The 24,327-nt window shown below is 40.6% G+C and overlaps 1 protein-coding gene across 3 annotated transcripts in view; it reads right to left on the bottom strand.

Moving 5' to 3' along the window:
* Positions 1 to 4,031: 4,031 nt before the first annotated feature.
* Positions 4,032 to 24,327, bottom strand: part of LOC104085873 (alpha-mannosidase I MNS5) — a 37,507-nt gene continuing 17,211 nt past the window's right edge. The window contains exons 11-16 of one of the 3 annotated variants that reach the window (XR_011414953.1): positions 16,135 to 16,220; positions 15,885 to 15,985; positions 15,613 to 15,754; positions 15,325 to 15,475; positions 13,476 to 14,656; positions 12,980 to 13,158 (exon numbers count right to left, since the gene is read on the bottom strand). Coding sequence is in view for 2 of the 3 variants with exons in the window: in XM_070197533.1 (XP_070053634.1) it covers positions 4,440 to 4,667; positions 15,325 to 15,475; positions 15,613 to 15,754; positions 15,885 to 15,985; positions 16,135 to 16,220 (708 nt within the window). In the remaining variant the exon portion in view is untranslated. Of the gene's footprint in view, positions 4,668 to 12,979; positions 14,657 to 15,324; positions 15,476 to 15,612; positions 15,755 to 15,884; positions 15,986 to 16,134; positions 16,221 to 24,327 lie in introns of those variants that run through there. The other 2 variants (XM_070197533.1, XM_070197535.1) reach the window with 2 other exon arrangements.

Below are 24,327 nucleotides of genomic sequence, written 5' to 3' on the forward strand. Positions count from 1 at the left end.
CCAGTCGAGGAAGCGACTTGGGAGGCCGAGGAGGACATGCGGAGAAAATATCCACACTTATTTAGCACTCCATGTATTATTCTAAACTCGTTCGAGGACGAACGTTTGTTTAAGAGGTGGAGAATGTAATGATCTAACCGGTCATTTTAACTTTTAGAAATCCATTCCTTAAAATAAAACTCCCTGAACATGCTTTTATTAATTTATGACTCGTGGGGATGGTTGGTTCGAGATTTGGAAGTGTTTGGGTTGAAATCGGAACACTTGATTCCTTAAGTTGGCTTTAAATGGCCAAGTTTGATTTCGGTCAACATTTTGAGAAAACGACCCCAGAATCGGGATTTGACGGTTCCAATAGGCTCGTATGATGATTTTGGACTTAGGCGTATGTCCGAATCGGGTTTTGAATAATCCGGGAGCATTTTGACGCTTAATAGTAAAATCGACTATTTGAAGGTTTAAAATTCTTTAAATTTATTTGGAGTAGATTTTTGAGTAATTGAAGTCTGTTTAGAATTTCGAGTTTGGGAATAGTTCCATATATTGATTTAAGACTTGCACGCAAAATTTCGTGTCATTCCGAGTAGTTTAAGTATATTTTGGCGCATTGAAAGTAAATTGAAGAACTTGAAATTCTTAAGTTTGAATCGATTTGGTTTAGGGTATGATTCTTAGATTTGATGTTGTTTTACGCGTTCCGAGAATTCGAGCGAGTCCATTTTATAATTACAAACCTGTTAGTATGTTCGAGCGGGCCCCCCGGGGTCCCGAGTGTTAACCGGACGAGGCTCGGACCAATTTTGGAAAATTGAGCAAGGACTGAAGCTCCCAGCTACTGTCATAATCGCACCTGCGCTTGGACAGCCGCATGTGCGAGCCACCAATCGCAGGTGCGAATGAGAGAAGCCTGCCTATCCATGAGGTTAGTCTCAACTGTACCTCGTCACTACTCCACTAAGGTTAGTCTTGATACTTATTGGGTACCAACCGTGGTGTACTCATACTACACTTCTGCATATTTTTTTTGCAGAATCGGGTATTGGAGCTATCGTACTCGGACAAAGTTAAAGTGTGATCGCAAGGATTCAAGGTAGAGCTACTTGGTCGTCGCAGTCCCTTGAAGACTTTTTATTTTATTGTACTGTTAATTATTAATCAAACAGTATTGAGTATTCGATCCTTGAGATCATTTCATGTATTCAGTTAGAGTTCGTGATTCAGTATTACCAATCTTGGGAGGTTGTTATATTTGTAATTATTTTCGCTGTTGGTTTATGTATAAAAAAAATTGGCTTGAATTATTATAAAATCGGCTTACCTAATCTTAGAGACTAAGTGTCATTACGACGTCTGTGGCGGAATTTTGGGTCGTGACAATATATTATTTTGGTATACAATATAAATTCGTATTTTTCGCTAGTTCAACTCAATTTCAACACAAAATTCTAAAATATATTCCAAAATCTCCACCAAATTGATTCAAAATATAATCACAACATCCAATCAATATTCAAGCACACTCCAATCACAATTGGATTGAGGTAACTACAAATTCAACAAATCCAATTAATAAGTTTCAAGATCCTTCAATGGTGGATTTAATTTTCTCACAATAAAACATTCAAAAATTAGCATTAACATCATATTCTACACATCAAAGAATAATACCCAATAAATTCCAACAGCAAATACTTCAAACACACATAAAAATTCAAATCTTAGTTAGATAGAGCATATTATTTTTTATTTTACTTCGAGGAGATAAAATGAATTATGAAGCATAAATAAAAAAAAGTGGGTGATGGGAGCAAGAAAATATGTACAATACAATTAACATATAAATGCTATCTTTTTTGTGATTGAACTTCCGATTTGAAAATTGTAATTTTCCATTGAGCAAAAGAGGAAAATCAATTTTGAAACTTTTTAAAAGTGTTTTCTGCTTCTCCTTGAGAAATGGGTGGCGACAACAACTAGAATTGATGTCGTGATGCAAAAAGGAAAGCTAATTATGTATTGGGTTGGGCGGGTAATTATTTGTAATAAAATAGGTATTTTATGTAATTACTTTTAAAATGAATATATACCAGTAATTATTTTTGATTAATTAGGTAGGTATATAGGGTAGTTTCCATCTTTATCAAGGACTAGATCACAAAATGGCCCCCCCAATTATGTCTAATTACTTTTTGTTTCATTCTCAATACGTTAAAGGATCGTTTGGTTGATATTTGGAATAATGCAGTATTTGGTTGCCTACATAAAAGAAGAAGAAGTTATCTTGCATAATTAGTGATAGTGTATGGTTGACGGTATTAAGTAATACATGCATTACGGGAATTTATGTATTACTAGTCTTATGATATGCGCGAAATCTAATTCAGTATAAAAATAATATGCTTTCATTATAAAATTAATTTTTTTTTGAAAATATAAGTTACTGAAAATAATAAATATTGATCATATTTAGCTTGTCCATTAAATGAGAAATACGACTTTAAGTTTTGGTGTTTCCGCCAGCTATCGAAGTTATCTAATTGACCTTTTTTGAACTCTTAATATTTATTTCAACATTTTATTTAACTTTTAAATTTTATAATTTTAAAATTTTAGTATTTTTATGCTAATTATGTTTTAATTTTATGGTAAGAACTCAAATAAGCGCCTACATCAAGTGTACGAGGTTCTTTAATTATGTTTCCAAATATTACATAATTCTAGGACTTCCTATATATTTCAAATATGGAAAAATTTAGTAATTACAATTTTAGTAGTTTTTTATTTTCAATGTCCTAAATATTAGGAAAAATTTATTAAATGACTTGTGTCTAGTGTAAACTTTATTTTTATAAAGGGTAAAAAAGGCGAAGGATATTTTATTAAGACACTCGTGCTTTTAATATAGTATATAAATATAGATAGATAGATAAATTTTATGTACAATAGAATGTAGAATAAGAATGTGTACTAGCAATATTAGAGAGAGAGAGTGTGTTGCCAATATTTTTCAACTAAGAGCGAGGACTATTAACATCCCCAAACAAATGCATGGAACTTTTCCTAGAGTTCATATATTGGACTTCAAGATGTCTCCGAGAGTGGCAATGACAACAATAAGTTAATACCTCTAAAAAGCGATAAGGATCCACAAGCAATATTTTAAAAGACATTTTCGGGGAGAGTCCTGGGGCGAGGCGCACCAAAAACGCTCTGAGGTGCTGGTGTGGAGTGAAAATCTCAAGAGGCATACGCCCAACAATTTAGCGTATGCCCGGGCGTACATCCGGATGTTTACGATGCATTTTTTAGTGAGACGTAAGCCCCAGAGACTTTATCAATTCAAACAAAATTTATTGAATAAGTCCTTCATATATACCCAAATTCTCAAAAGTTAGCTTGGTAGTTACTCAAAAAAATTTAAAAAGGAACTGAAATGTATTAAATTTAAAAGTCAAGACCTTTTTTATTGATTGAAACCCTAATTCATGGACTTTTTCAATTCTTTATCCGCTAGTCTGCTAATATCTTATTCAATGTTTTTTACAAATACAAAGAGAACTACATTCTCCTTCATAGCAGCAAGTTCAAAGTTCAAATTGCAGGTTAGTAATCCTTTTTGTCCCTCCATGTAGAATTTTTTTTTTCTAACTCAAGTTATTGTGCTTCTAATTAGCATATAATAGATTGTTTTGACTAGTTTTTTGTGGGGATGGAGCACATCTATATATATATATTTTTCGCATATTTATATTTTTCTTCAATTTTAATGCAATTTTACCCGTTTATAAATATTTACCGTAATTATATTATTTTATAAAATATTAAAAATTAAATATCCATGGGGCTTACGCCCCGTGCCTCGGGGCTTACGCCTCGCCTTATGCTCACGCCTTTTAAAACACTGTCCACGAGTAAACCAATTAGAAGAATGGCAGAATCAAATTTTGAACAAAGCATTCACAGGAATCAGGATATGAGTCATTGACAATAAAAAGAAAAGAAAAATGAAAAAAACACCACACAACTAGAAGGGCTGTTAAACCAGAAATACTGCAGAAATTTCTCAAAATTTCCACCTGGATTACAAGAACAAGGTGAAAGATAAATAACAAACATCTAGCTCTTGCTTTCTCTTCCTTGTTTTCACGCTCGAACTGCTAATATAAGACATGCTACAGAGACATTACAAGCCAATAATATAATTCTTGTGGCAGCAAAATGCTTATCTTTTGATTAACTTCATTCTGGCACGCTCTTAATGCTTTTAAGCACATATCAAGAGAATTCATGTGACAGCTTTTTGAGTGTCTGTTACATTTTCATCTTGGCCTATATCTCATATACCTTTTGACTCTAAGATATAGTATACAAAAATGAATGATTTCCCTAGAACCTGTGTACCATGACTGTTGCAAAAGAATTTGAAGATATACATCCTTTTATATGTACGACCAGAGACCACAGTATCCCGCCATACTGCATGACCTCCGTCTGCAGGTGTTGGCATCAATACCACAATTATCATCACTGAAACATCGATGATCAGCGCGAGTATCAGGGATGTGGCAAGCACTTTCAAGTCGCCTTTCATTTGATTCATGGTGAATCATAGCAGCTGGACAAACTCGAAGTGACATGGCACTGGTTCGTTTTATCTGCTCTCCGTTCTACACAAGTTAAATAAATCATCATTCTTTGAGCTCATGTTTATCTGCTTTTACTAGCGTAAATGACAAAAGTTGTGCAATCAACTAAGCAAGAACTTGTGAACAGACCAAAAACAACGGGAAAGACAAAGGTAGACACACTCAGCAACATGACAAGAACAAACGGACCAAGTCCTTTGTAAGTTATCAAGCAATGTTCTGCTACTTGATAAAAATCATGATCCTATTTTCTTTAAATGTATCTCGTTAATGTACTAGTAAAGAGAGACTTTGTGAGTCCATGAGAATATAGGTAAAACCTATTTCAGTTAATCAGTTGACCCAATTATAACCCAGAGTTCATAACTAACCATTTTGCCAGCAATGTGGAGCCATAATTTGTTTCCTCCCCCCCACAATAGAACTTGTCTGAGGAAAACACATGAAAAATTGTTAAAAAAGGAGAACCCATGGGACTGCCAACTAGCAGTCAACCACCTACAGAACTCTAATGGTTACCAATTGACCACAACTGATTACCATCAAATTTCTAGTCTAGGTTGAGACGGCCTAATAATGTTTAGAAAACATTCTTATAGGAAAGAAAATAAAGTGCTTTTACTGGCCTTCGATTAAGAAAACGCCCAACTAATAGAATCTTAATCACCCAAGCCCATTTAAACTGATTGTCATAGGATAGTTTATCGAGTCTTTTCAACTTGCACTAATTGAGCACACATCTACACGATTCTCACATGCACAATGAACTTCGATCTGTAGTATTGAATTCAGAGAGAAGAAGAATAGAGAAGAGAAGACAAATTGAGCACACATCTACACGATTCTCACATGCACAATGAACTTCGATCTGTAGTATTGAATTCAAAGAGAAGAAGAATAGAGAAGAGAAGATCAGTAGCTCATTTTTGTTATGTTCAGTGATAACCGACTTAGTCCTCTTTATAGACTAAGTTGGTTATCACTCTTGTACACCTCTTAGTTATTCTAATTACACTTTAGTCCAACTAACTAATTAGCAACTACAACTACTAACTAATTAGCAACTAACTTCTTATTTCCACACTCCCCTCAAGCTGGAGGGTGAAAGACATTGAACACTCCCAGCTTGGATATCAAGGTTCTGTGCTGCTCAGTTCCCAGGTCATCACATCTGCGAGCTGTTCTTTAGTGGAAATGTACTGAGGTGTAATCAAACCATCCTTAATTTTTTCTCTCACAAAATGAGAGTCAATCTCTATATGCTTCGTTCTCTCATGATAAACTGGATTAGTTGCTATTTGCATAGCTGCTTTGCTGTCACAATGTAGTATTACTGGTTCCTTCACAGTTAAGCCCAGCTCCTTTAGTAATCCTACCAACCATACCAATTCTGAAGTTACTGCTCCCATGCTTCTATATTCTGCCTCAGCAGAACTCCTGCTCACAGTTGGTTGTTTCTTGGATTTCCAGGAGATCAATGAGTCTCCTAGTTTTATCACATATCCAGTTACAGACCTTCTTGTGTTTGGGCAAGCTGCCCAATCTGCATCACAATAGGCTGTAACACTTTCAATGATCCTTTCTTCAATAATATCCCCATTCCTGGTGAACCTTTAATGTACCTCACAACTCTCAGTGCAGCATCTAAATGCAATTGCTTTGGATGCTGCATGAATTGACTTAGAACTTGAACTGCAAAACATATGTCTGGTCTGGTAATAGTGAGGTAAATGAGTTTCCCTATTAGTTTCTGATAGCTTACAATGTCTTGCAACTCCTCATCTCCTTTAGTCCCTGCATGTTTATCATATTCAACAGTTGTCAATTTTTGGTTTTGTTCCAATGGTGAGCTAGCTGGTTTAGCCCCACTTAACCCAACTCCTGAAATCAGCTGAAGAGCATACTTCCTTTGATTAAGTATGACTCATGTTGCTAACCTCATGAGCTCAATTCTCAGGAAGTATCTAAGTTCACCTAGATCCTTCAACTTGAAATGTTTGTGTAGGGTTGATTTTGCTTCTTCCACCAATGTGTTGTTGCTGCCAGTAATCAACAGATCATCCACATATACAAGGATGATCAGCAGTTCTGCACTTGTCTTCTTTGTGAACAAGGAATGATCATAGGCACTTTGAGAATACCCTGCACCTATCAGGGCATCAGTCAATTTTATGTTCCACTGTCTCGATGCCTGTTTGAGACCATAAAGAGACTTAAGTAGTCTGCAAACTTTATACTCCCTCTGCCTATGGAATCCCTGAGGCAAATCCATGTAAACCTCCTCATACAAATCACCTTGCAAGAAGGCATTGATTACATCCATTTGAGACAAAGCCCATCCTTTAGAGTCTGCTAGGTTTATCACAGTTCTGACTGTTACCATTTTGGCAACAGGTGAAAATATTTCATGGTAATCTAACCCCTCCTGTTGTGTATATCCTTTGGCAACAAGCCTGGCTTTGAATCTATCTACTTCACCATTGGCTTTGTGTTTGATCTTGTACACCCACTTTGAGCCAATAGTTTGCTTTCCTGGAGGCAGGTCTACTATTTCCCAGGTCTTGTTTTCTTCAAGTGCCAGAATCTCTTGCTTCATTGCTTCTATCCACATGCCATCTTGAGAAGCTTCCTGAAAGGACTTTGGTTCCATCTGAGCTGAGAATGACCCAAGATAGCATTGGTAGTGTTCTGATAAGTGATCATAGCTCACATAATTGGAAACTGGATAGAGGCTAGTTCCTTTTGGTTTACATGAAGTCACATAATCTTTGAGCCATACTGCTGGTTTTATTGTTCTTGTTGACTTTCTGCTCCCAGTAGGCTGTGGCACAACTGATGACATTGGTTCTGTGAGAAGGCACGGGAGAAAATATGTTATTGATATTGGATCATAAATACAATACAAGAGGTCCCTATTTATAGCTATACACTACAAGGAGATATTACTCCTCTTCCAATGTGGGACAAAACTACACTATACATATCTATAAACTAACACTCCCCTCAAGCCGGTACATACACATGTACCTAATACGAGAACCAGTAAGAGACTTAGTGAAAATATCTGCTAGTTGATCATTTGACTTTACAAACTTTGTAACAATATCTCCTGAAAGTATTTTTTCTCTGACAAAGTGACAGTCGATCTCAATGTGTTTAGTCCTCTCATGAAACACCGGATTTGACGCAATATGAAGAGCAACTTGGTTATCACACTAGTTCCATCTTGCTGATTTCTCCGAACTTTAACTCCTTGAGCAACTGCTTGACCCAAACTAACTCACACGTCGCCATAGCCATGGCCCGATATTCGGCTTCGGCGCTAGATCGAGCAACTACATTCTGTTTCTTGCTCTTCCACGAGACCAAATTACCTCCTACTAGAACACAATATCCAGACGTAGAACGTCTATCAAAAGGTGATCCTGCCCAATCAGCATCTGTGTACCCAACAATGTGCTCGTGGCCTCGATCCTCGAATAGTAATCCTTTGCCTGGAGCTGACTTTATATACCGAAGAATGCGAACAACTGCATCCCAGTGACTATCACAGGGAGAATCCATAAACTGACTTACAACACTCACCGGAAAAGAAATGTCAGGTCTAGTCACTGTGAGGTAATTCAATTTGCCAACCAACCTCCTATATCTCGTAGGGTCTCTAAGAGGCTCCCCTGTCCAGGCAGAAGCTTAGCATTCGAATCCATAGGAGAGTCAATAGGTCTGCAACCCATCATTCCAGTCTCCTCAAGAATGTCTAAGGCATACTTCCGCTGTGAAATAACAATACCTGAGCTAGACTGAGCGACCTCAATACCTAGAAAATACTTCAATCTGCCCAGATCCTTAGTCTGGAAGTGCTGAAAGAGATGTTGCTTCAGATTAGTAATACCATCCTGATCATTACCAGTAATAACAATATCATCAACATAAACCACTAGATAAATACACAGATTAGGAGCAGAATGCCGATAAAACACAGAGTGATCAGCCTCATTACGAGTCATGCTGAACTCCTGAATAATTGTGCTGAACTTACCAAACCAAGCTCGAGGGGACTGTTTCAAACCATATAGTGACTTGCGCAATCTGCACACACAATCATTAAACTCCCCCTGAGCAACAAAACCAGGTGGTTGCTCCATATAAATTTCTTCCTCAAGATCACCGTGGAGAAAAAGCATTCTTAATGTCTAACTGATAAAGAGGCCAATGACGTACAGCAGCCATGGACAAAAAGAGACGAACAGATGCTACTTTAGCCACGAGAGAGAAAATATCACTATAATCAAGCCCAAAAATCTGAGTATATCCTTTTGCAACAAGACGAGCCTTAAGCCGATCAACCTGGCCATCCGGGCCGACTTTGACTGCATAAACCCAACGACAACCAACAGTAGACTTACCTGCAGGAAGAGGAACAAGCTCCCAAGTGTCACTCGCATGTAAAGCAGACATCTCGTCAATCATAGCATGTCGCCATCCTGGATGAGATAGTGCCTCACCTGTAGACTTAGGGATAGAAACAGTGGACAAAGAAGATATAAAAGCATAATGTGGTGACGACAGACGATGATAACTTAAACCGACATAGTGGGGATTAGGATTAAGTGTGGATCGTACACCTTTGCGGAGTGCAATTGGTTGACTAAGAGGAGACAAGTCCGCAGTAGGTGCAGAATCTGATGCGGGGCGTGAATCACCTGTGCCTGATGCTAGATGTGGACGACGATGATAAGTCAAGAGTGGTGGAGCTGCAGAAGGTTGAACTGGATTATGTGGAGGAACTGGAGCTATAGGTGGTGGAGCTACAACCGGAGCTATAGGTGGTGGAACTGGAGCTATAGGTGGTGGAGCTACAACTGGAGCTATAGGTGGTGGAGCAGGAGTGACTGAATCTCCAAAAGATGAAACTGGTAGTACCTCAGAAATATCTAAGTGATGATCCGTACTTGTGAAGTATGATTGGGTTTCAAAGAAGGTAACATCAGCGGACATAAGGTACCGCTGGAGGTCAGAAGAGTAGCATCGATACCCCTTTTGTGTTCTCGAGAAACCCAGAAATAGGCACTTAAGAGCACGAGGAGCTAACTTATCTGTTCCTGGAGTAAGGTTATGGACAAAACAAGTGCTTCCAAAGATACGGGGTGGAAGAAAGAACAAAGGTAAATGGGAAAACATGACAGAGAATGGAACTTGGTTCTGGATAGCTGAAGATGGCATACGATTAATAAGATAGCAAGATGTAAGAACGGCATCCCCCAAAAACGCAACGGAGCATGACATTGTATGAGTAGGGTACGAGCAGTTTCAATAAGATGTCTATTCTTTCTTTCAGCTACCCCATTTTGTTGAGATGTGTACGGACAAGATGTTTGATGAATAATCCCATAAGATTTCATAAACTGCTGAAATGGGGAAGACAAATACTCTCTGGCATTATCACTACGAAATGTGCGAATAGAAACCCCAAATTGATTTTGAATTTCAGCGTGGAAGGTCTGGAAAATAGAAAACAGCTCTGATCGATTTTTTATCAAAAATATCCAAGTGCACCTGGAATAATCATCAATGAAACTGACAAAGTAGCGGAATCCTAAGGTGGAACTGACCCAACTAGGACCCCAAACATCTTAATGGACTAAAGTAAAAGGTGACTGTGCTCGATTATCAAGACGCCGAGGGAAATGGGAGCGGGTATGCTTACCGAGCTGACATGACTCACACTCTAGAGCTGACAAGTGAGATAAACCAGATACCATTTTCTGAAGTTTTGACAAACTGGGATGTCCCAACCGTTTATGTAATAAATCTGGTGAATCAGTAACAGGACAAGTTGTAGAAGGAATACAAGATGTGAGTCCATGTGATTTAGCAAGGATAAGGTAATAAAGTCCGTTTGATTCACGCCCGGTACCAATGATCCGCCCCGTACTGCGTTCCTGTATAAAAACATGGTCATCAAGAAATAAAACAGCGCATTTAAGTGATTTGGCTAAGCGACTAACAGCTATGAGATTAAAAGGACTATTGGGAACATAAATGACTGAATCTAAAGGTAAGGAAGGAAGTGGGCTTGCTTGACCTATTGCAGTTGCCATGGTTTGAGACCCATTGGCCATTGTGACTTTTGGAAGAGATTGAGAATACGAAATAGTAGTGAAAAGAGATTTGTTACCAGAAATATGATCTGATGCACCTGAATCAATGACCCAAGACTCAGAGGATGAAGATTGGGAGAAACAAGTCACGCTATTACCTGTTTGAACAACAGAAGCTATCTCAGAAGATGTCTGCTTACATGCTTTATACTGAAGGAACTCAATATACTCTGCTAAAGAAACCATCCGACTATTCAAAGCATCGGTTCCCATGTCGCTACAATTTGTAGTAGTAGGGTTAACTTGAAATAGTGGAAATGAGTAACTACTGTGAGAAAACTGAAGAAATAGCTTGAAAAACACTGTTTACAGCAGGAAAACAGAGCACTGTTCTGCGCCGGAAACACTGTTCACGACGGAAACACTGTCGCTCGCCGGAAAATTCCAAAGTTGTCGGAATTTGTTGTAACCAGGATGGATAGACTCGGAATTCCTTTGCGAGCAAGTTGTCTTGAAGAAATATTTTCAAAAAATGGCCAGAAAGGTCACTGTTCACGCCAGAAAAATATAAAAGTGGCCGGAATTTGATTTGAATTAGATGGTAAGGCTCGGAATTTTGAAGAGAGCACACTGTCCTGAAGAAGCTTCGCGAAAAAATGGCCGGAAAGTGGCCGGAACCCTCGCCGGAAAAGTTGTTGCCGGCGCGTGGAGGAGCGTGGCGGCTTTTCTGCCGGATAAAATTTCAGGGGTTGGTAGTCGGAGGGTTATCTACCTCGTGGTGGTGTTGGTTTTAGCACAACACCGACAGAAAGTGACTTTCGCTTAGACAAGCCTTAGGTCACTGGAAAAATTACACGATGACTAAGTTCTTTCTTTCCGGTTAACGCTGGAATAACGCACAGCGATCTTTTCTCACTAATGCTCTGATACCATGTGAGAAGGCACGGGAGAAAATATGTTATTGATATTGGATGATAAATACAATACAAGAGGTCCCTATTTATAGCTATACACTACAAAACTACAAGGAGATATTACTCCTCTTCCAATGTGGGACAAGACTACACTATACATATCTATAAACTAACAGGTTCAACTGTAGTCTCTTCATGTTCCTGTTGTTGTGGAGGATCTTGTTCACTGCTTTCTCCTGACCCAAGTTCCTCTATGTCATTTACTGCCTCATCTAGTGACATATCTAGTGCTACAGAGGAGCTGGAATCATCTGCTTCAGTGTTGTGGATTTGGTCATTTGTATTCTGAGAGGCTGTCCCCGGATCATCATCTGCTTCTGCTGCTGAATTAGGTTGATTTGTTGAGCAATCAATATCAGGGATGAACAGATTCTCAGGTTCACTGGGTAGTGCCTTGAAAGGAAAGATATCCTCTCTAAAGCTCACATCCCTACTTACAAAAAATCTATTGGATTCCAAATCATACAGTCTATATCCCTTCTGCACCTCTGAATATCCAATGAATACTGATTTCATTGCCCTGGCTGCAAATTTGTCCCCTCTTGGCAGTGTGCTGGCATAACAAAGACACCCAAATACTCTGAGATGATCTATTTTAGGTTGTTTCCCATAGAGCTTTTCATATGGAGACTTTCCACTCAGCACTGTTGTGGGCAACTTATTGATTAAATAAACTGCAGATTTGACACAATCTCCCCAAAATCTAGTAGGTATGTTGCTTTGAAATTTCAATGCTCTTGCCACCTCCAATATGTGTCTATGTTTCCTCTCTACTACTCCATTTTGCTGTGGAGTATAAGGACAACTACTTTGGTGTACTACACCCAAGGATGACAACAACTCATTGCAATTTTTATTGAAAAACTCTGTACCATTGTCAGATCTCAGTACTTTAACAGTAGTATTAAACTGATTCTTCACAAGAGAAAAGAAATCCTTCAATACTAATATTACTTCACATTAAGATTGTAGCAAACAGACCCAAGTATACCTACTATAGTCATCTACTATGGTTACAAAGTAATGCCTCTTGTCATAAGTAGCTACTTTGTATGGTCCCCACACATCTATGTGCACAAGTTGGAAAATGCAATCAGATTGATGACTACTAATAGGAAACTTCAGTCTACTCTGCTTGGCTAATGGACAAATCTCACAGTTCTTCTGCACATCTTGATTCACTTTATTCTTCAAATCTGGCAAGCATTGTAAGGAACCTGTGGATGCATGTCCCATCCTTTGATGCCACAATGCTGCATTTATTTCTTCCTTTTTGACTGATCCAGCTACTATTTCCTCCTCTTCACTTCTAATTATGTACAACCCTTCATCTTCTCTACCAATCCCCACAGCTACTATTTCCTCCTCTTCACTTCTAATTATGTACAACCCTTCATCTTCTCTACCAATCCCCAGTACCCTGCCATTGTAAAGTCCCTGAAACACACAAAAACCAGGGTAGAAGCAGGCTGAACAACATAAATCTCTAGTCAGCTTGGATATTGAAATGAGATTGAACTTAAAGTCAGGCACATGTAAAACATTCCTAATCTTCTGTCCTCCTAGTATTGTTGCATCTCCTGTGTGTACTATTTTTGATCTTCTTCCCGTAGGTATTTGAACTCCACTACTGTTTCCTCTATTAACTCTCCTTAATTTTTCTAAAACTTCCTTGCAAAAGGTGATATGGTGTGATGCTCCTGAATCTACTATCCAATCATATGATCTTGCATTAGATAATAGTGACTTTATACCTGTCATGTCATGTTTGCTGAGCCTGCTGTGTTGTTGGAACTTCCTTCCATTGATGACTTTGTTAACAGACTTACTAGGTGCTTGTATTGATCCTCAATCATATAGTTCCCCTGTGGCTGATTGTTCATTGCAACTTCCTTTTCTCCATTGACATTGTTAGCATAAGATTTGGCAGGAAATTGACCTTTCTTCTTGCTTTTGAAGTCTGCTGGGTACCCAATGATCTTGTAGCAGTTTTCCTTTAAATGCCCTTTGTACCCACAGTGTTCAGAGACAAGTCCTGGCTTCTTCCCCTTCAGAAACTGATTTCCTTTTCCTGCTAACATAGTCATTGGCTCCCTATTTGTATCAACCACTCCTAATTCCCTCTGACTCTCCTCCTGCACTACAACTGCATAGGCTTGGTTCACAGTAAGGACTGGCCTTTTCAGCAACACTGCACTTCTCACATGGCTATAACTCTCATTCAGCCCCATTAAGAATTGTAGTAGCCTTTGTCTCACTAAATGATCTACGTATGGGCGTGATTCTTCAGAGTCACATGAGGGTAATGGTGCTAGGATATCTAATTCATTCCATAAGTCTTTCAATTTTGAGAAATAAGAGGTCACAGATTCTGTACCTTGCTTTAAGGTTGCAATGTCAGCAGATATCAGATAGATTTTGGTCAGGTCATCTTTGTCAAACCTTTCCTTGAACTCGTCCCAGATTTTTCTCGCACTTGATGCGTACATGATGCTTGGCACCAACTCTGCCGCTACAGTGCTACTAAGCCATGAGACGACCACTGCATTACACCTTTCCCATTGCGCCACTAATTCTCCTCTGTATGAAGCTTTGAGACAGGCTCCATCCACAAACCCTAACTTGTTCTTCACTAGGAGAGCTACTCTCATAGATCTACTCCACAGTGCATAATTTTCTGGCCCTGTGAGTTTGAGAGCTATCAAGGCTGTTCCCAGCGAATCTGAATCCTTAAGGTATAGTGAATGGTTGTGAGGAAGCTGTCCAATTTCATCGTCCGCCATTGTCGTACCTCTGCAAGCTTCGAACTCAGCTAAGTTCTCAAATTGAAGGCGAAGAACAACTCAAATCGATCGATTTCCGCTCTTATACCATTTCGACTTGCACTAATTGAGCACACATCTACACGACTCTCACATGCACAATGAACTTCGATCTGTAGTATTGAATTCAGAGAGAAGAAGAATAGAGAAGAGAAGATCAGTAGCTCATTTTTGTTATGTTCAGTGATAACCGACTTAGTCCTCTTTATAGACTAAGTTGGTTATCACTCTTGTACACCTCTTAGTTTTTCTAATTACACTTTAGTCCAACTAACTAATTAGCAACTACAACTACTAACTAATTAGCAACTAACTTCTTATTTCCACAAGTCTTCACTCGTTTTCCACCTCTAGGTAATACTTAAGAAGCAACAACAATTATTATAATGCCTCAGCCCCAAACAAGCTGGGGTTGGCGCCTTGGCGGTATGAATCCTCACTGACCATATTTCTTCATTTTAACTCATCTCATGCCAATATTATACAAAATAAAAATAAAGTACTAGAAGCTCTGTATGTTTTCTACTAAAAGGTAATATTACAAAGATGTGAATACAGCAGATATATGAACACTGAAGGGTCAGGATTAAGATGTGCAAGTTCGTGATATGATACAGCAGATATGACTATTTCTCTTCAAGGACTGACTCACGATGCACCCCCTTGCCATTGGAAATTAAGGAAACACGCATGGAAAGAAAAAGCAGAAGAAGAAACAAATTTACTAATAAAACTAGACAACACAGACCAATGACAATTGTTAATGGAAAGGAAATTATACCTTGACAGAACTTCCATTACTTAGATTATAAGCCTCAGGAAGCCTCTCATGCCAACTGCGTCTAACAGGCAGGGGATGACCCTCAGTTGTAAAAATGTAATTTTGATTAAGGAGAAACGAATCATCAAAAAGTAGATACAAATACTTGCACCTGCAGAAATCAGAAGAAAATTAAGCAGCCATAATTGCATGGACGATCATCACATTCGGAGGGAGACTTGATCAAACATCAGTCAGCTTCCATACTGCATATGTTATGCAAATAAGATGAAGATACAAAAGGCTTACGTTTCTGCCAGGAAGAAACTATGCTGATGGTCTTCTAATTGCATTGTAGTCACGTCCCTAATGCTGGCAAAGCCGCCTTTAACTCTTGTGTATGCATTCAGAGAATTTATTATTGATTCACCCACTTCCATGTACCATGGATCTGTTAAGAGAAAAACTACTGTATTACTGAAAGTTTGAGAAAATAGTCTTTTTCACAAATTTTAGAAGCTAAACAATGACTATTTTGAAGAAACCAAAATTATGACTAGGCAAAAAGAAGAGTCATACACCTTTGGTTGCTTGGTATAAGTAAAATGTGGACTCTGCCAATTCAGGGCGTAGAGGATAGTATTTTTCAGTAGGATGCAACAGCTGATGGTCCAGCAGATACCTAAATTATTGAAAAGGTTCCTATAAGGAAAACAACCATCACAATAAAACCAATTATGCTAGAGCTAGCTTATCGCAAGGAAAGCAGAGGCAGAAGCAGGAAAAAGGACTTAAGAGACCAAAGGAAAAAATGGAGGAGAAATATTTTACCTCTCAGGAAGTACTCCATATTTCTTCCACACCTTGAAAAATTCGCGGTGTGATGAATTAGCTGCCTCGATATCCCCAACTTGAACCTGAGACCAAAATATCATGTTGGTTATTGATAAGTGGGGATTTTGACTACTTATTAGCGCCCTTTAGCTTTCGTTTTAGTCCAAAAGCGCTTAATTGTGTTCCCGAAAACTGATGAACTGTGCTTAATTGCAGGAATATTGGAAGATGAGCTCCCGAGATGAAATCCAACTCAAGAAGGAGTAATATGAACTCAAGGACAAAACAGGCACAAAAGCTCAGAAGTGCAGACCGCAGAATCTCATCTGCGGCCGTAGGTTGTGAAGAATCTTCCATCAGAGAATGTTTCAAAGTGCGGTCCGCACATGAAGTGTGCGGCCGCCGAAGCTGGGTCAGAGCAAAAGTTCAGAGAACCTGCATCTCAAGTCCACCAAAAGTGCGGACCGCACAATTATTGTGCGGCCGCCGAAGAAGAGCTACGCGGCCGCAGTCACATTTGTGCGGACCGCAGAAGAACAAGGTGCGGCCGCAAATTTCCAATCCTATCAAGCTGAAGAAAAGTGCGGAATTTTGCGGCCGCAAAACCTTCGAAAGGACATTTTTGTTCGAAAATTCCAGCCCGGTATAAATAGAAGAGTTTCACATTTTTAGGTTAACTTTTGACATCAGCTGCTACAGTAGACGGTTCATTTTCCTCTTTTTAGTAATTTTTGCTATTTTGAGCTTTTTGAACATAGAGTTTATCATTTTAATTAGCAATATGGGTTTAATTATCATTTCTTCTTCTTTTTCTTCCAATTTAAGCATGAGTAGCTAGATTTTTACTAGGGTTGTCACCCAACCCTAGTGTGTAAACTTAATGGGTGTTTGATTTATTGCTTGTTTATGGTTGGATGTTTAATATTTAGCCTTGTTTTTGCTTTTATTTGAAGAATTAATTGTTGCAAACATTAGTTCATGCCTATTTGATTTGGTCTCTACTTGAAAAAGAGAGGCTTAGTCTAGGAAAACTTGGCTAATAAGAAATTGAGTCAATCGAGAGATTGATAAGCCCAATTAAACGTTGAACCTAGAGATAGTAAAACCTGACTTGAGCTTTTATTCAACCGTTTTGTTCAATACCCATTTGGACTTGAGAAAGCCAAATTGGGCAAAATCACTCTCTGACCAAGAGGTATTGAGTGGGTAACCGAGTGTTGATAGCTATAATACATCCCGACCAATAAAACAAACTTTAAAGTTTACAACCCATTAGGCAAACACCTAGGTGAAGGTCATAGCCCTAGGCCTTTTATATCATTTGAAAAACAACAAAAAAATAATTTCCTAGTTTCAGTCTTAAATTGCAATCGTAGTGTAATTTAGGTTTTTAAACAATCAAACTTTGCAGAAGTGCAAATTTAGATATACAAACTCACACGCTAAGATATATGCTACTAACTCCCATTCATATAGCTCCCTGCGGAATTCGACCCTGACTCTTGTTGGGTATTATTATTGCATCGACCGTTTTCATAACCCCGAATAGAGGAGTGAAATTGGACGAAATCAATTTTTGGCGCCGTTGCCGGGGAGCTAAAAACTGTGTTAGCTATATATTTAGGTGTGTTTTTGGGATATCTTATTTTCCTTCCTTGTTACTAACGTGTGAGTATTGTAGGTGCAATCATGACAAACAACGATCTAGGAAACATAGTCGTGGGGATGTGGATGTTGAGGATGATCAAATGGATGAGGTCCCTCTTGAACCTTAGGCCAATAGACGAGGCCGACTGCCTCAAGACAATGTACCCACTCCACCCCCACCTCCACCACGAGCGGCTCCACACCGGGTGTTGCCGAATGAAGGGTATGCAAGTGCTATAACCCCTCCCCGTATTAGGGCGGGCAACTTCCAAATAACCAATGTGATGCTCACTTTGCTCCAGCAACGAGGGTTCTTCACCGGTGCACCGGGTCAAAATGCATATAAACATTTGAAGCGGTTCGTAGATACGTGTTAGGGGAGCAAACAAACTAATGTCTCCGAGGATGCTTTGAGGCTAAGGCTTTTTCCTTTCTCTCTACGGGGGAAAGCTTTAGATTGGTTGGAACGTTTGCCAAATCATTCCATTCATACTTCGGATGAACTAGCGGAGAAATTTATCTCTAAATACTTCTCTCCCGGGCACATGGCTATTCTTCGAGATGAAATTCTAGCATTCAAGCAAGAGTCCAATGAACCACTACACGAGATATGGGAAAGATATAGAACAATGGTGAAAGAGTGCCCCAACAATGATATGACGGAGAACACGATTCAACGAACTTTTTATCGGGGGATCAATACAACCAACAAATGTGTAGTGAATCAACTTGCCGGTGGGAACTTCATGACTACGCCTTATGCGGAGGCGTGTGATATCTTGGATGAGATGGCGGATACTTCTTCGGCGTGGCAATCTCGAGCTAATGTTCCATAAGGTGACCCCAACGTGATTCACCTTCACAAAGAGTTGCATGATCATGGACAAGTCATAGCCGAGTTGACTATCACCATGAACCAATTGGCAAAGGCTCAACTTCAACAAGTGCAAAATCCGAGACAAGTCAATGCAATGGAAGGAGTAAATATGATGGTGAACAAGCGAAAAACAAGAAGTCCACAAGTGCAACAAAGAGTGAATAATTTGTGCAAGATGATAGTGGATTTGCTCAAAATAAATCTTACAATGACCAAGAAGATGAGGTCCAATATGTGAACAATTTTCAAGGGCAAAGAAACAACTTCCAAGGCCCTAGTCAACATCAATGGAGACCTTCAAACAATCAAGGCAATTGGAATTCTCAAAATCAAGGTAATTGGAGTGGTGGAAACAATCAAGTCAATTGGAGTGGAAGCAATAACCAAGGGAATTGGCACAACAATAATAACCAAGGCAATTGGGGAGGCAACAACCAAGGCGGGTGGAACAACAATCAAGGAAATCGGGGTTCGGGTTTTCAAAGGCCCCGATGTCTCAACAACCGAGCAACCCACCCCCTTATCCTTCCCATGGTCCTAGTCTTCCAACAATGAAATGGGCCGTATTGAGAAAATGTTCAAACAAATGATGGAGAAGAATGCCGATTCTGATGCCCAACTTACTTCACACAACACATCGATCCGCAATCTAGAGGTGTAAATAGGGTCAAATCTCTCAAGCTCTAAATTCTCGTCCTAAGGGGGCATTCGATGGCTCCTAAGTTGGAAGATCCCGGTGCTTTCACAATCCCTTGCACCATTGGAAGTGCCGAGTTTGCCAAAGCTCTTTGTGATCCTGGGGCAAGTATCAATTTGATGCCCTATTCGGTTTTCAAGACATTGGGAATTGGGTAGCCAAGACCCACGTCTATGAGATTACAAATGGCCGATCGTATAATGAAGAGACCGTTGGTGGTGATTGAGGATGTATTGGTTCGAGTTGACAAGTTTATTCTCCCGGCGTATTTTGTTATTCTTGATTGTGAAGTGGACTATGAAGTCCCGATTATGCTTGGTAGACCTTTCCTTGCTACGGGGAAGACTCTTGTTGATGTGGAAGCCGGAGAGCTCACTTTCCGGGTGGGTGATGAAAAGGTAGTGTTCCACGTGTGCAAATCTGTGAGGCAACCGAATAGCAATGAAGTGTGTTCATTCGTGGACTTGGTAACCGATGTGATTATTGATGATGCAAGTGCCACGATTAATGTGGGTGACATGTTGGAGGCTGTCTTGCTAAATTTTGATGATGACGAGATGGATGACTTCATGGAATGTGTTAATTCTTTGCAAGGAATGGGGTCGTACAACTATGCACCCCGAAGCTTTCCTTGGATCTTGAAAACAGGAAAACTCCTCCTACAAAGCCTTCAATTGAAGAGCCCTCTATCTTGGAGTTGAAGCCATTGCCTCCACATCCCAGGTATGAATTCCTTGGCCCTTGTTCTACTTTACCAGTTATTCTTTCCTCTTGTTTGGCTAACGTGCAGGTTGACTCCACATTGGCGGTGCTCCACAAGAGGAAGAAAGCTATTGGGTGGACTTTGGCGGATATTTGGGGAATAAGCCCCGCGTTTTGCATGCACAAGATTAACTTGGAGGAAGATGCCAAACCCTCCATAGAACATCAAAGGAGACTCAATGAAGCCATGCAAGACATGGTCAAAAAGGAGATCATCAAGTGGTTAGATGCCGGGGTGGTCTACCCCATTTCCGACAGTTCGTGGACTTGTCCGGTGCAATGTGTCCCTAAGAAGGGGGCATAACTATGGTCACCAATGATAAGAAAAAGTTGATTCCAACAAGAACAGTTACCGGATGGAGAGTGTGTATGGACTATCGGACGTTAAACAAAGTGACAAGGAAAGACCATTTCCCACTCCCCTTTCTTGACCAAATGCTTGATAGGTTGGTCGGTCGTGCTTTCTATTGCTTTCTAGATGGATATTCGGGCTACAACCAAATCCTTATTGCCCCAGAAGATCAAGAGAAAACAACTTTCACCTATCCCTATGGCACTTTCGCTATCAAGCGGATGCCATTTGGCTTATGCAATACACCGACAACATTTCAACGGTGTATGATGGCGATCTTTACGGATATGGTCGAGGACTACCTTGAAGTCTTCATGGATGACTTTTCGGTAGTCGGGAATTCCTTTGATGATTGCTTGGCAAAGTTGGATAAAGTATTGGCAATGTGTGAAGAAACGAACTTGGTGTTGAATTGGGAGAAATGCCATTTCATGGTCGAGGAGGGCATTGTCCTTGACCACAAAATTTCAAAGAAGGGCATTGAGGTCGACAAGGCGAAGATAGAGGTGATTTCTAAACTTCCACCTCCAACATCAGTGAAAGGCGTGAGAAGTTTCTTGGGTCACGCGGGGTTCTACCGGCGCTTCATAAGGGATTTTTCCAAAGTGGTGAACCCCTTGTACAAGCTTTTAGAAAAAGATGCTAAGTTTTACTTCAATGATGATTGCATGAGAGCCTTTGAATTGCTAAAGTTCAAGTTGACAACAACTCCCATTATCATTGCTCCTAATTGAAGTATTCTTTTTGAGCTCATGTTTGATGCTAGTGATATAGCGGTTGGAGCAGTTTTGGGGCAACGTATCAGTAAGATTTTTCATCCGGTCTACTATGCTAGTAAGACCATGAATGATGCCCAAGTAAATTACACCGTTACTGAAAAAAAGCTCCTTACCATTGTGTTTGCAATTGAGAAGTTCCGCCCATACTTGATGGGTGCAAAGATTATTGTTCATACGGATCATGCGGCACTTCGCTATCTTATGAGCAAGAAAGATTCAAAAGCTAGGTTGATGAGATGGGTGCTATTGTTGCAAAAGTTTGATATTGACATTCAAGATTGGAAAGGGAGTGAAAATCAAGTGGCGGACCACTTGTCTCGTTTGGAGGAGGAGGGGAGGCCGCATGAAGGCCTTGAAATCAATGACTCCTTCCCCGATGAGCAACTCTTAGCCATTTCAATGAAGGAGGTGCCATAGTTCGCCGATCTAGCAAACCTCCTTGTATGTGGAATCATCCCGGATGAGTTTCAAATCAAAGGAAAAAGTTCAAACGGGATTGTCAAGATTATTATTGGGACGAGCCTTACCTCTTCCGAATTTGCACGGATGGGGTAATTAGAAGATGTGTACCGGATGAAGAGCAAAATGTTATTCTTTAGGCTTGCCATTCTTCGCCTTATGGTGGTCACCATGGCGGAGCAAGAACGGCGGCTAAAGTGCTAAATTGTGGTTTCTATTGGCCCACTCTTTACAAAGATGCAAGTGATATGGTGAAAAGATGTGATGAATGCCAACGGGCCGGTGGAATCTCGAAGAAAAATGAAATGCCTCTCACTACCATTTTGGAGATCGATATCTTTGACGTGTGGGGTATTGACTTCATGGGTCCTTTTGTGAGTTTTTGTGGAAACACCTTCATCTTGGTCGCGGTTGATTATGTGTCTAAATGGGTTGAGGCCGTTGCTCTACCCAATAATGAAGCGAGGAGTGTGGTGGCGTTCTTGAAAAAGAATATTTTCACAACATTTGGTACTCCGCAGGCTATCATAAGCGATGGGGGGTCACATTTCTGCAACAAGGCGTTTGACACTTTGCTTAGTAAGTATGATGTCACTCATAAAGTTACAACTCCCTATCATCCTCAAGCTAGCGGTCAAGTGGAAGTCTCCAACCGGGAGATAAAAAGTATCTTGTAAAAACAAGTGAATGCTAACCGGACGGATTGGTCAAAGAAGCTTGATGATGCACTATGGGCCTATCGGACTGCTTTCAAAATTCCTATTGGGATGTCTCCATACCGGTTGGTGTTTGGCAAAGCTTGTCATCTTCCGGTGGAACTTGAGCACAAAGTCATGTGGGCTTTAAAGAAACTGAATCTTGATTCGGATGCAACCGCTAACTTGCGGGTTGCACATTTGAATGAATTACGGTATCATGCATATGCAAGTTCGTCCTTGTACAAAGATAGTTGGTTTGAAACCTGCGGCCGCACTTGAAATTGTGCGGACCGCAGAAATTCCACCGCGTCAGAAGTAGAGAATAGGGATTCTTTGATCAAGCATGATTCTGCGGTCGCACTTGAAATTGTGCGGACCGCAGAAATTTCACCACGGCCGCAGATAAGTGTGTGCGGCCGCAGATCAGACCAATCTCAGTCATCAGAGAGTTGGTACTTTTTGGAATTCTAATGTGCGGCCGCACTTCTATTCTGCGGTCGCGCACAAAATTGTGCAGACCGCAGTTCCATTTCTGCGGCCGCAAGTTCAAGTTGTACGGTCCGCACATCCCAGTCTGCGGACGCACTTGTAATTGTGCGGACCGCACTTCCCCACCCTGCACTCATGTTCTACACTGTGATATACTGTCTGTGTGCAATTGAATTACAACTGACTTCTGTTGTTGCTTGTTGCAGAAAATGGTTAGATCTCGTGGCCGCGGTGACACTTCAAAAAGGAAGGGTGAATCTTCCAGAGGCCGAGCCAAAAGCACTTTACCCCTCGCCCTCCAGAAGATAATCACCAAGAAAGCTGCAGCAGGCCGAGGAAGACAGCCCGAGCCCTCCGAATCTAATTCATATGCCCCATCTCGGGAAGCATCGGAGGGCGACTCAGTGCAAGAGCAGCCTGCAGTCCAATCACTGCCACAACAGCCACAGGGAAGGTATCAACTCCGGGACGAGCCTTCCTGCTCACATAGCACATCCGAGGGTTCGGAGAGTGCAAGTCAGGCTTCAGAGACCTCTTCTACAACTGTCACTGAGGCACCAGTAGCTACTGTTGACGATATTCCGGACGATAGCCGAAGGGGTGATACTATAGTTGTCGGCCTTGAGAAGTCGAAGAAGAAAGAGATCTGGGAGGACCGTTTTGTGAGTCTAGCTGCCTTCACCAGCTCAAAGATCTTGACAAGTACAATCCAGAAGTGTTGAGACAGTTCCGGGAAAGGATGGGTGGATGTGGTTCACCCAGTCAGTTATGGACGCCAAGGAGTATTTGGTCCGGGAGTTCTATACCAATGTGGCACACATAAAGAAAGGGACCAAAGTTACAAAAGTGAGAAATCTGAAGGTGCAGTTCGACCAGCACACACTGAACTCCTACTTGGGGTTTGAGGACGTTGAGCCGGCACAGTATTTTGGAGAAGCTGGCTGACGGGTGATGCAGCTCGCCCATGGCTAGCTGAGCTTCTTGCATCCCCGGGGCCACCACCACCATGGATCACTGCAGGGGTTCCTATTCAGCGGAACACCCTAAATTTCGAGGCGAAGGGATGGCAGACCTTCGTATGCAGCAGACTAGACCCGTGCCTGAACGAGACAAACTTACCTATTCCACGGGCAGTTCTACTCGCCTCTATTATGGCCGGGTACCCGATCAATGTGAGTGCAGTGATGTCGGCCAACATGTCAGTGGTCGCCAGGCAAGCTGATACTTCCTACCCGTATCCCAACACCATCACTGAATACCTTACGGATGCACGGGTAGAACCTAGAGATTATGACATGAAGGTTCGGGCGAAGAAGCCCTTCTCTTGGTATTCTCTAATGAATGCACACAACCCAAAGAGAAAGGGTCAGCCGACACCACCGTAGGCCAGTCTGATGAGCCATCGGTGGTGGGTACAAAGACAACTGATA

The sequence above is a fragment of the Nicotiana tomentosiformis genome, chromosome 3 (genome assembly GCF_000390325.3).
Source record: "Nicotiana tomentosiformis chromosome 3, ASM39032v3, whole genome shotgun sequence".
NCBI classification, from domain to species: domain Eukaryota; kingdom Viridiplantae; phylum Streptophyta; class Magnoliopsida; order Solanales; family Solanaceae; genus Nicotiana; species Nicotiana tomentosiformis.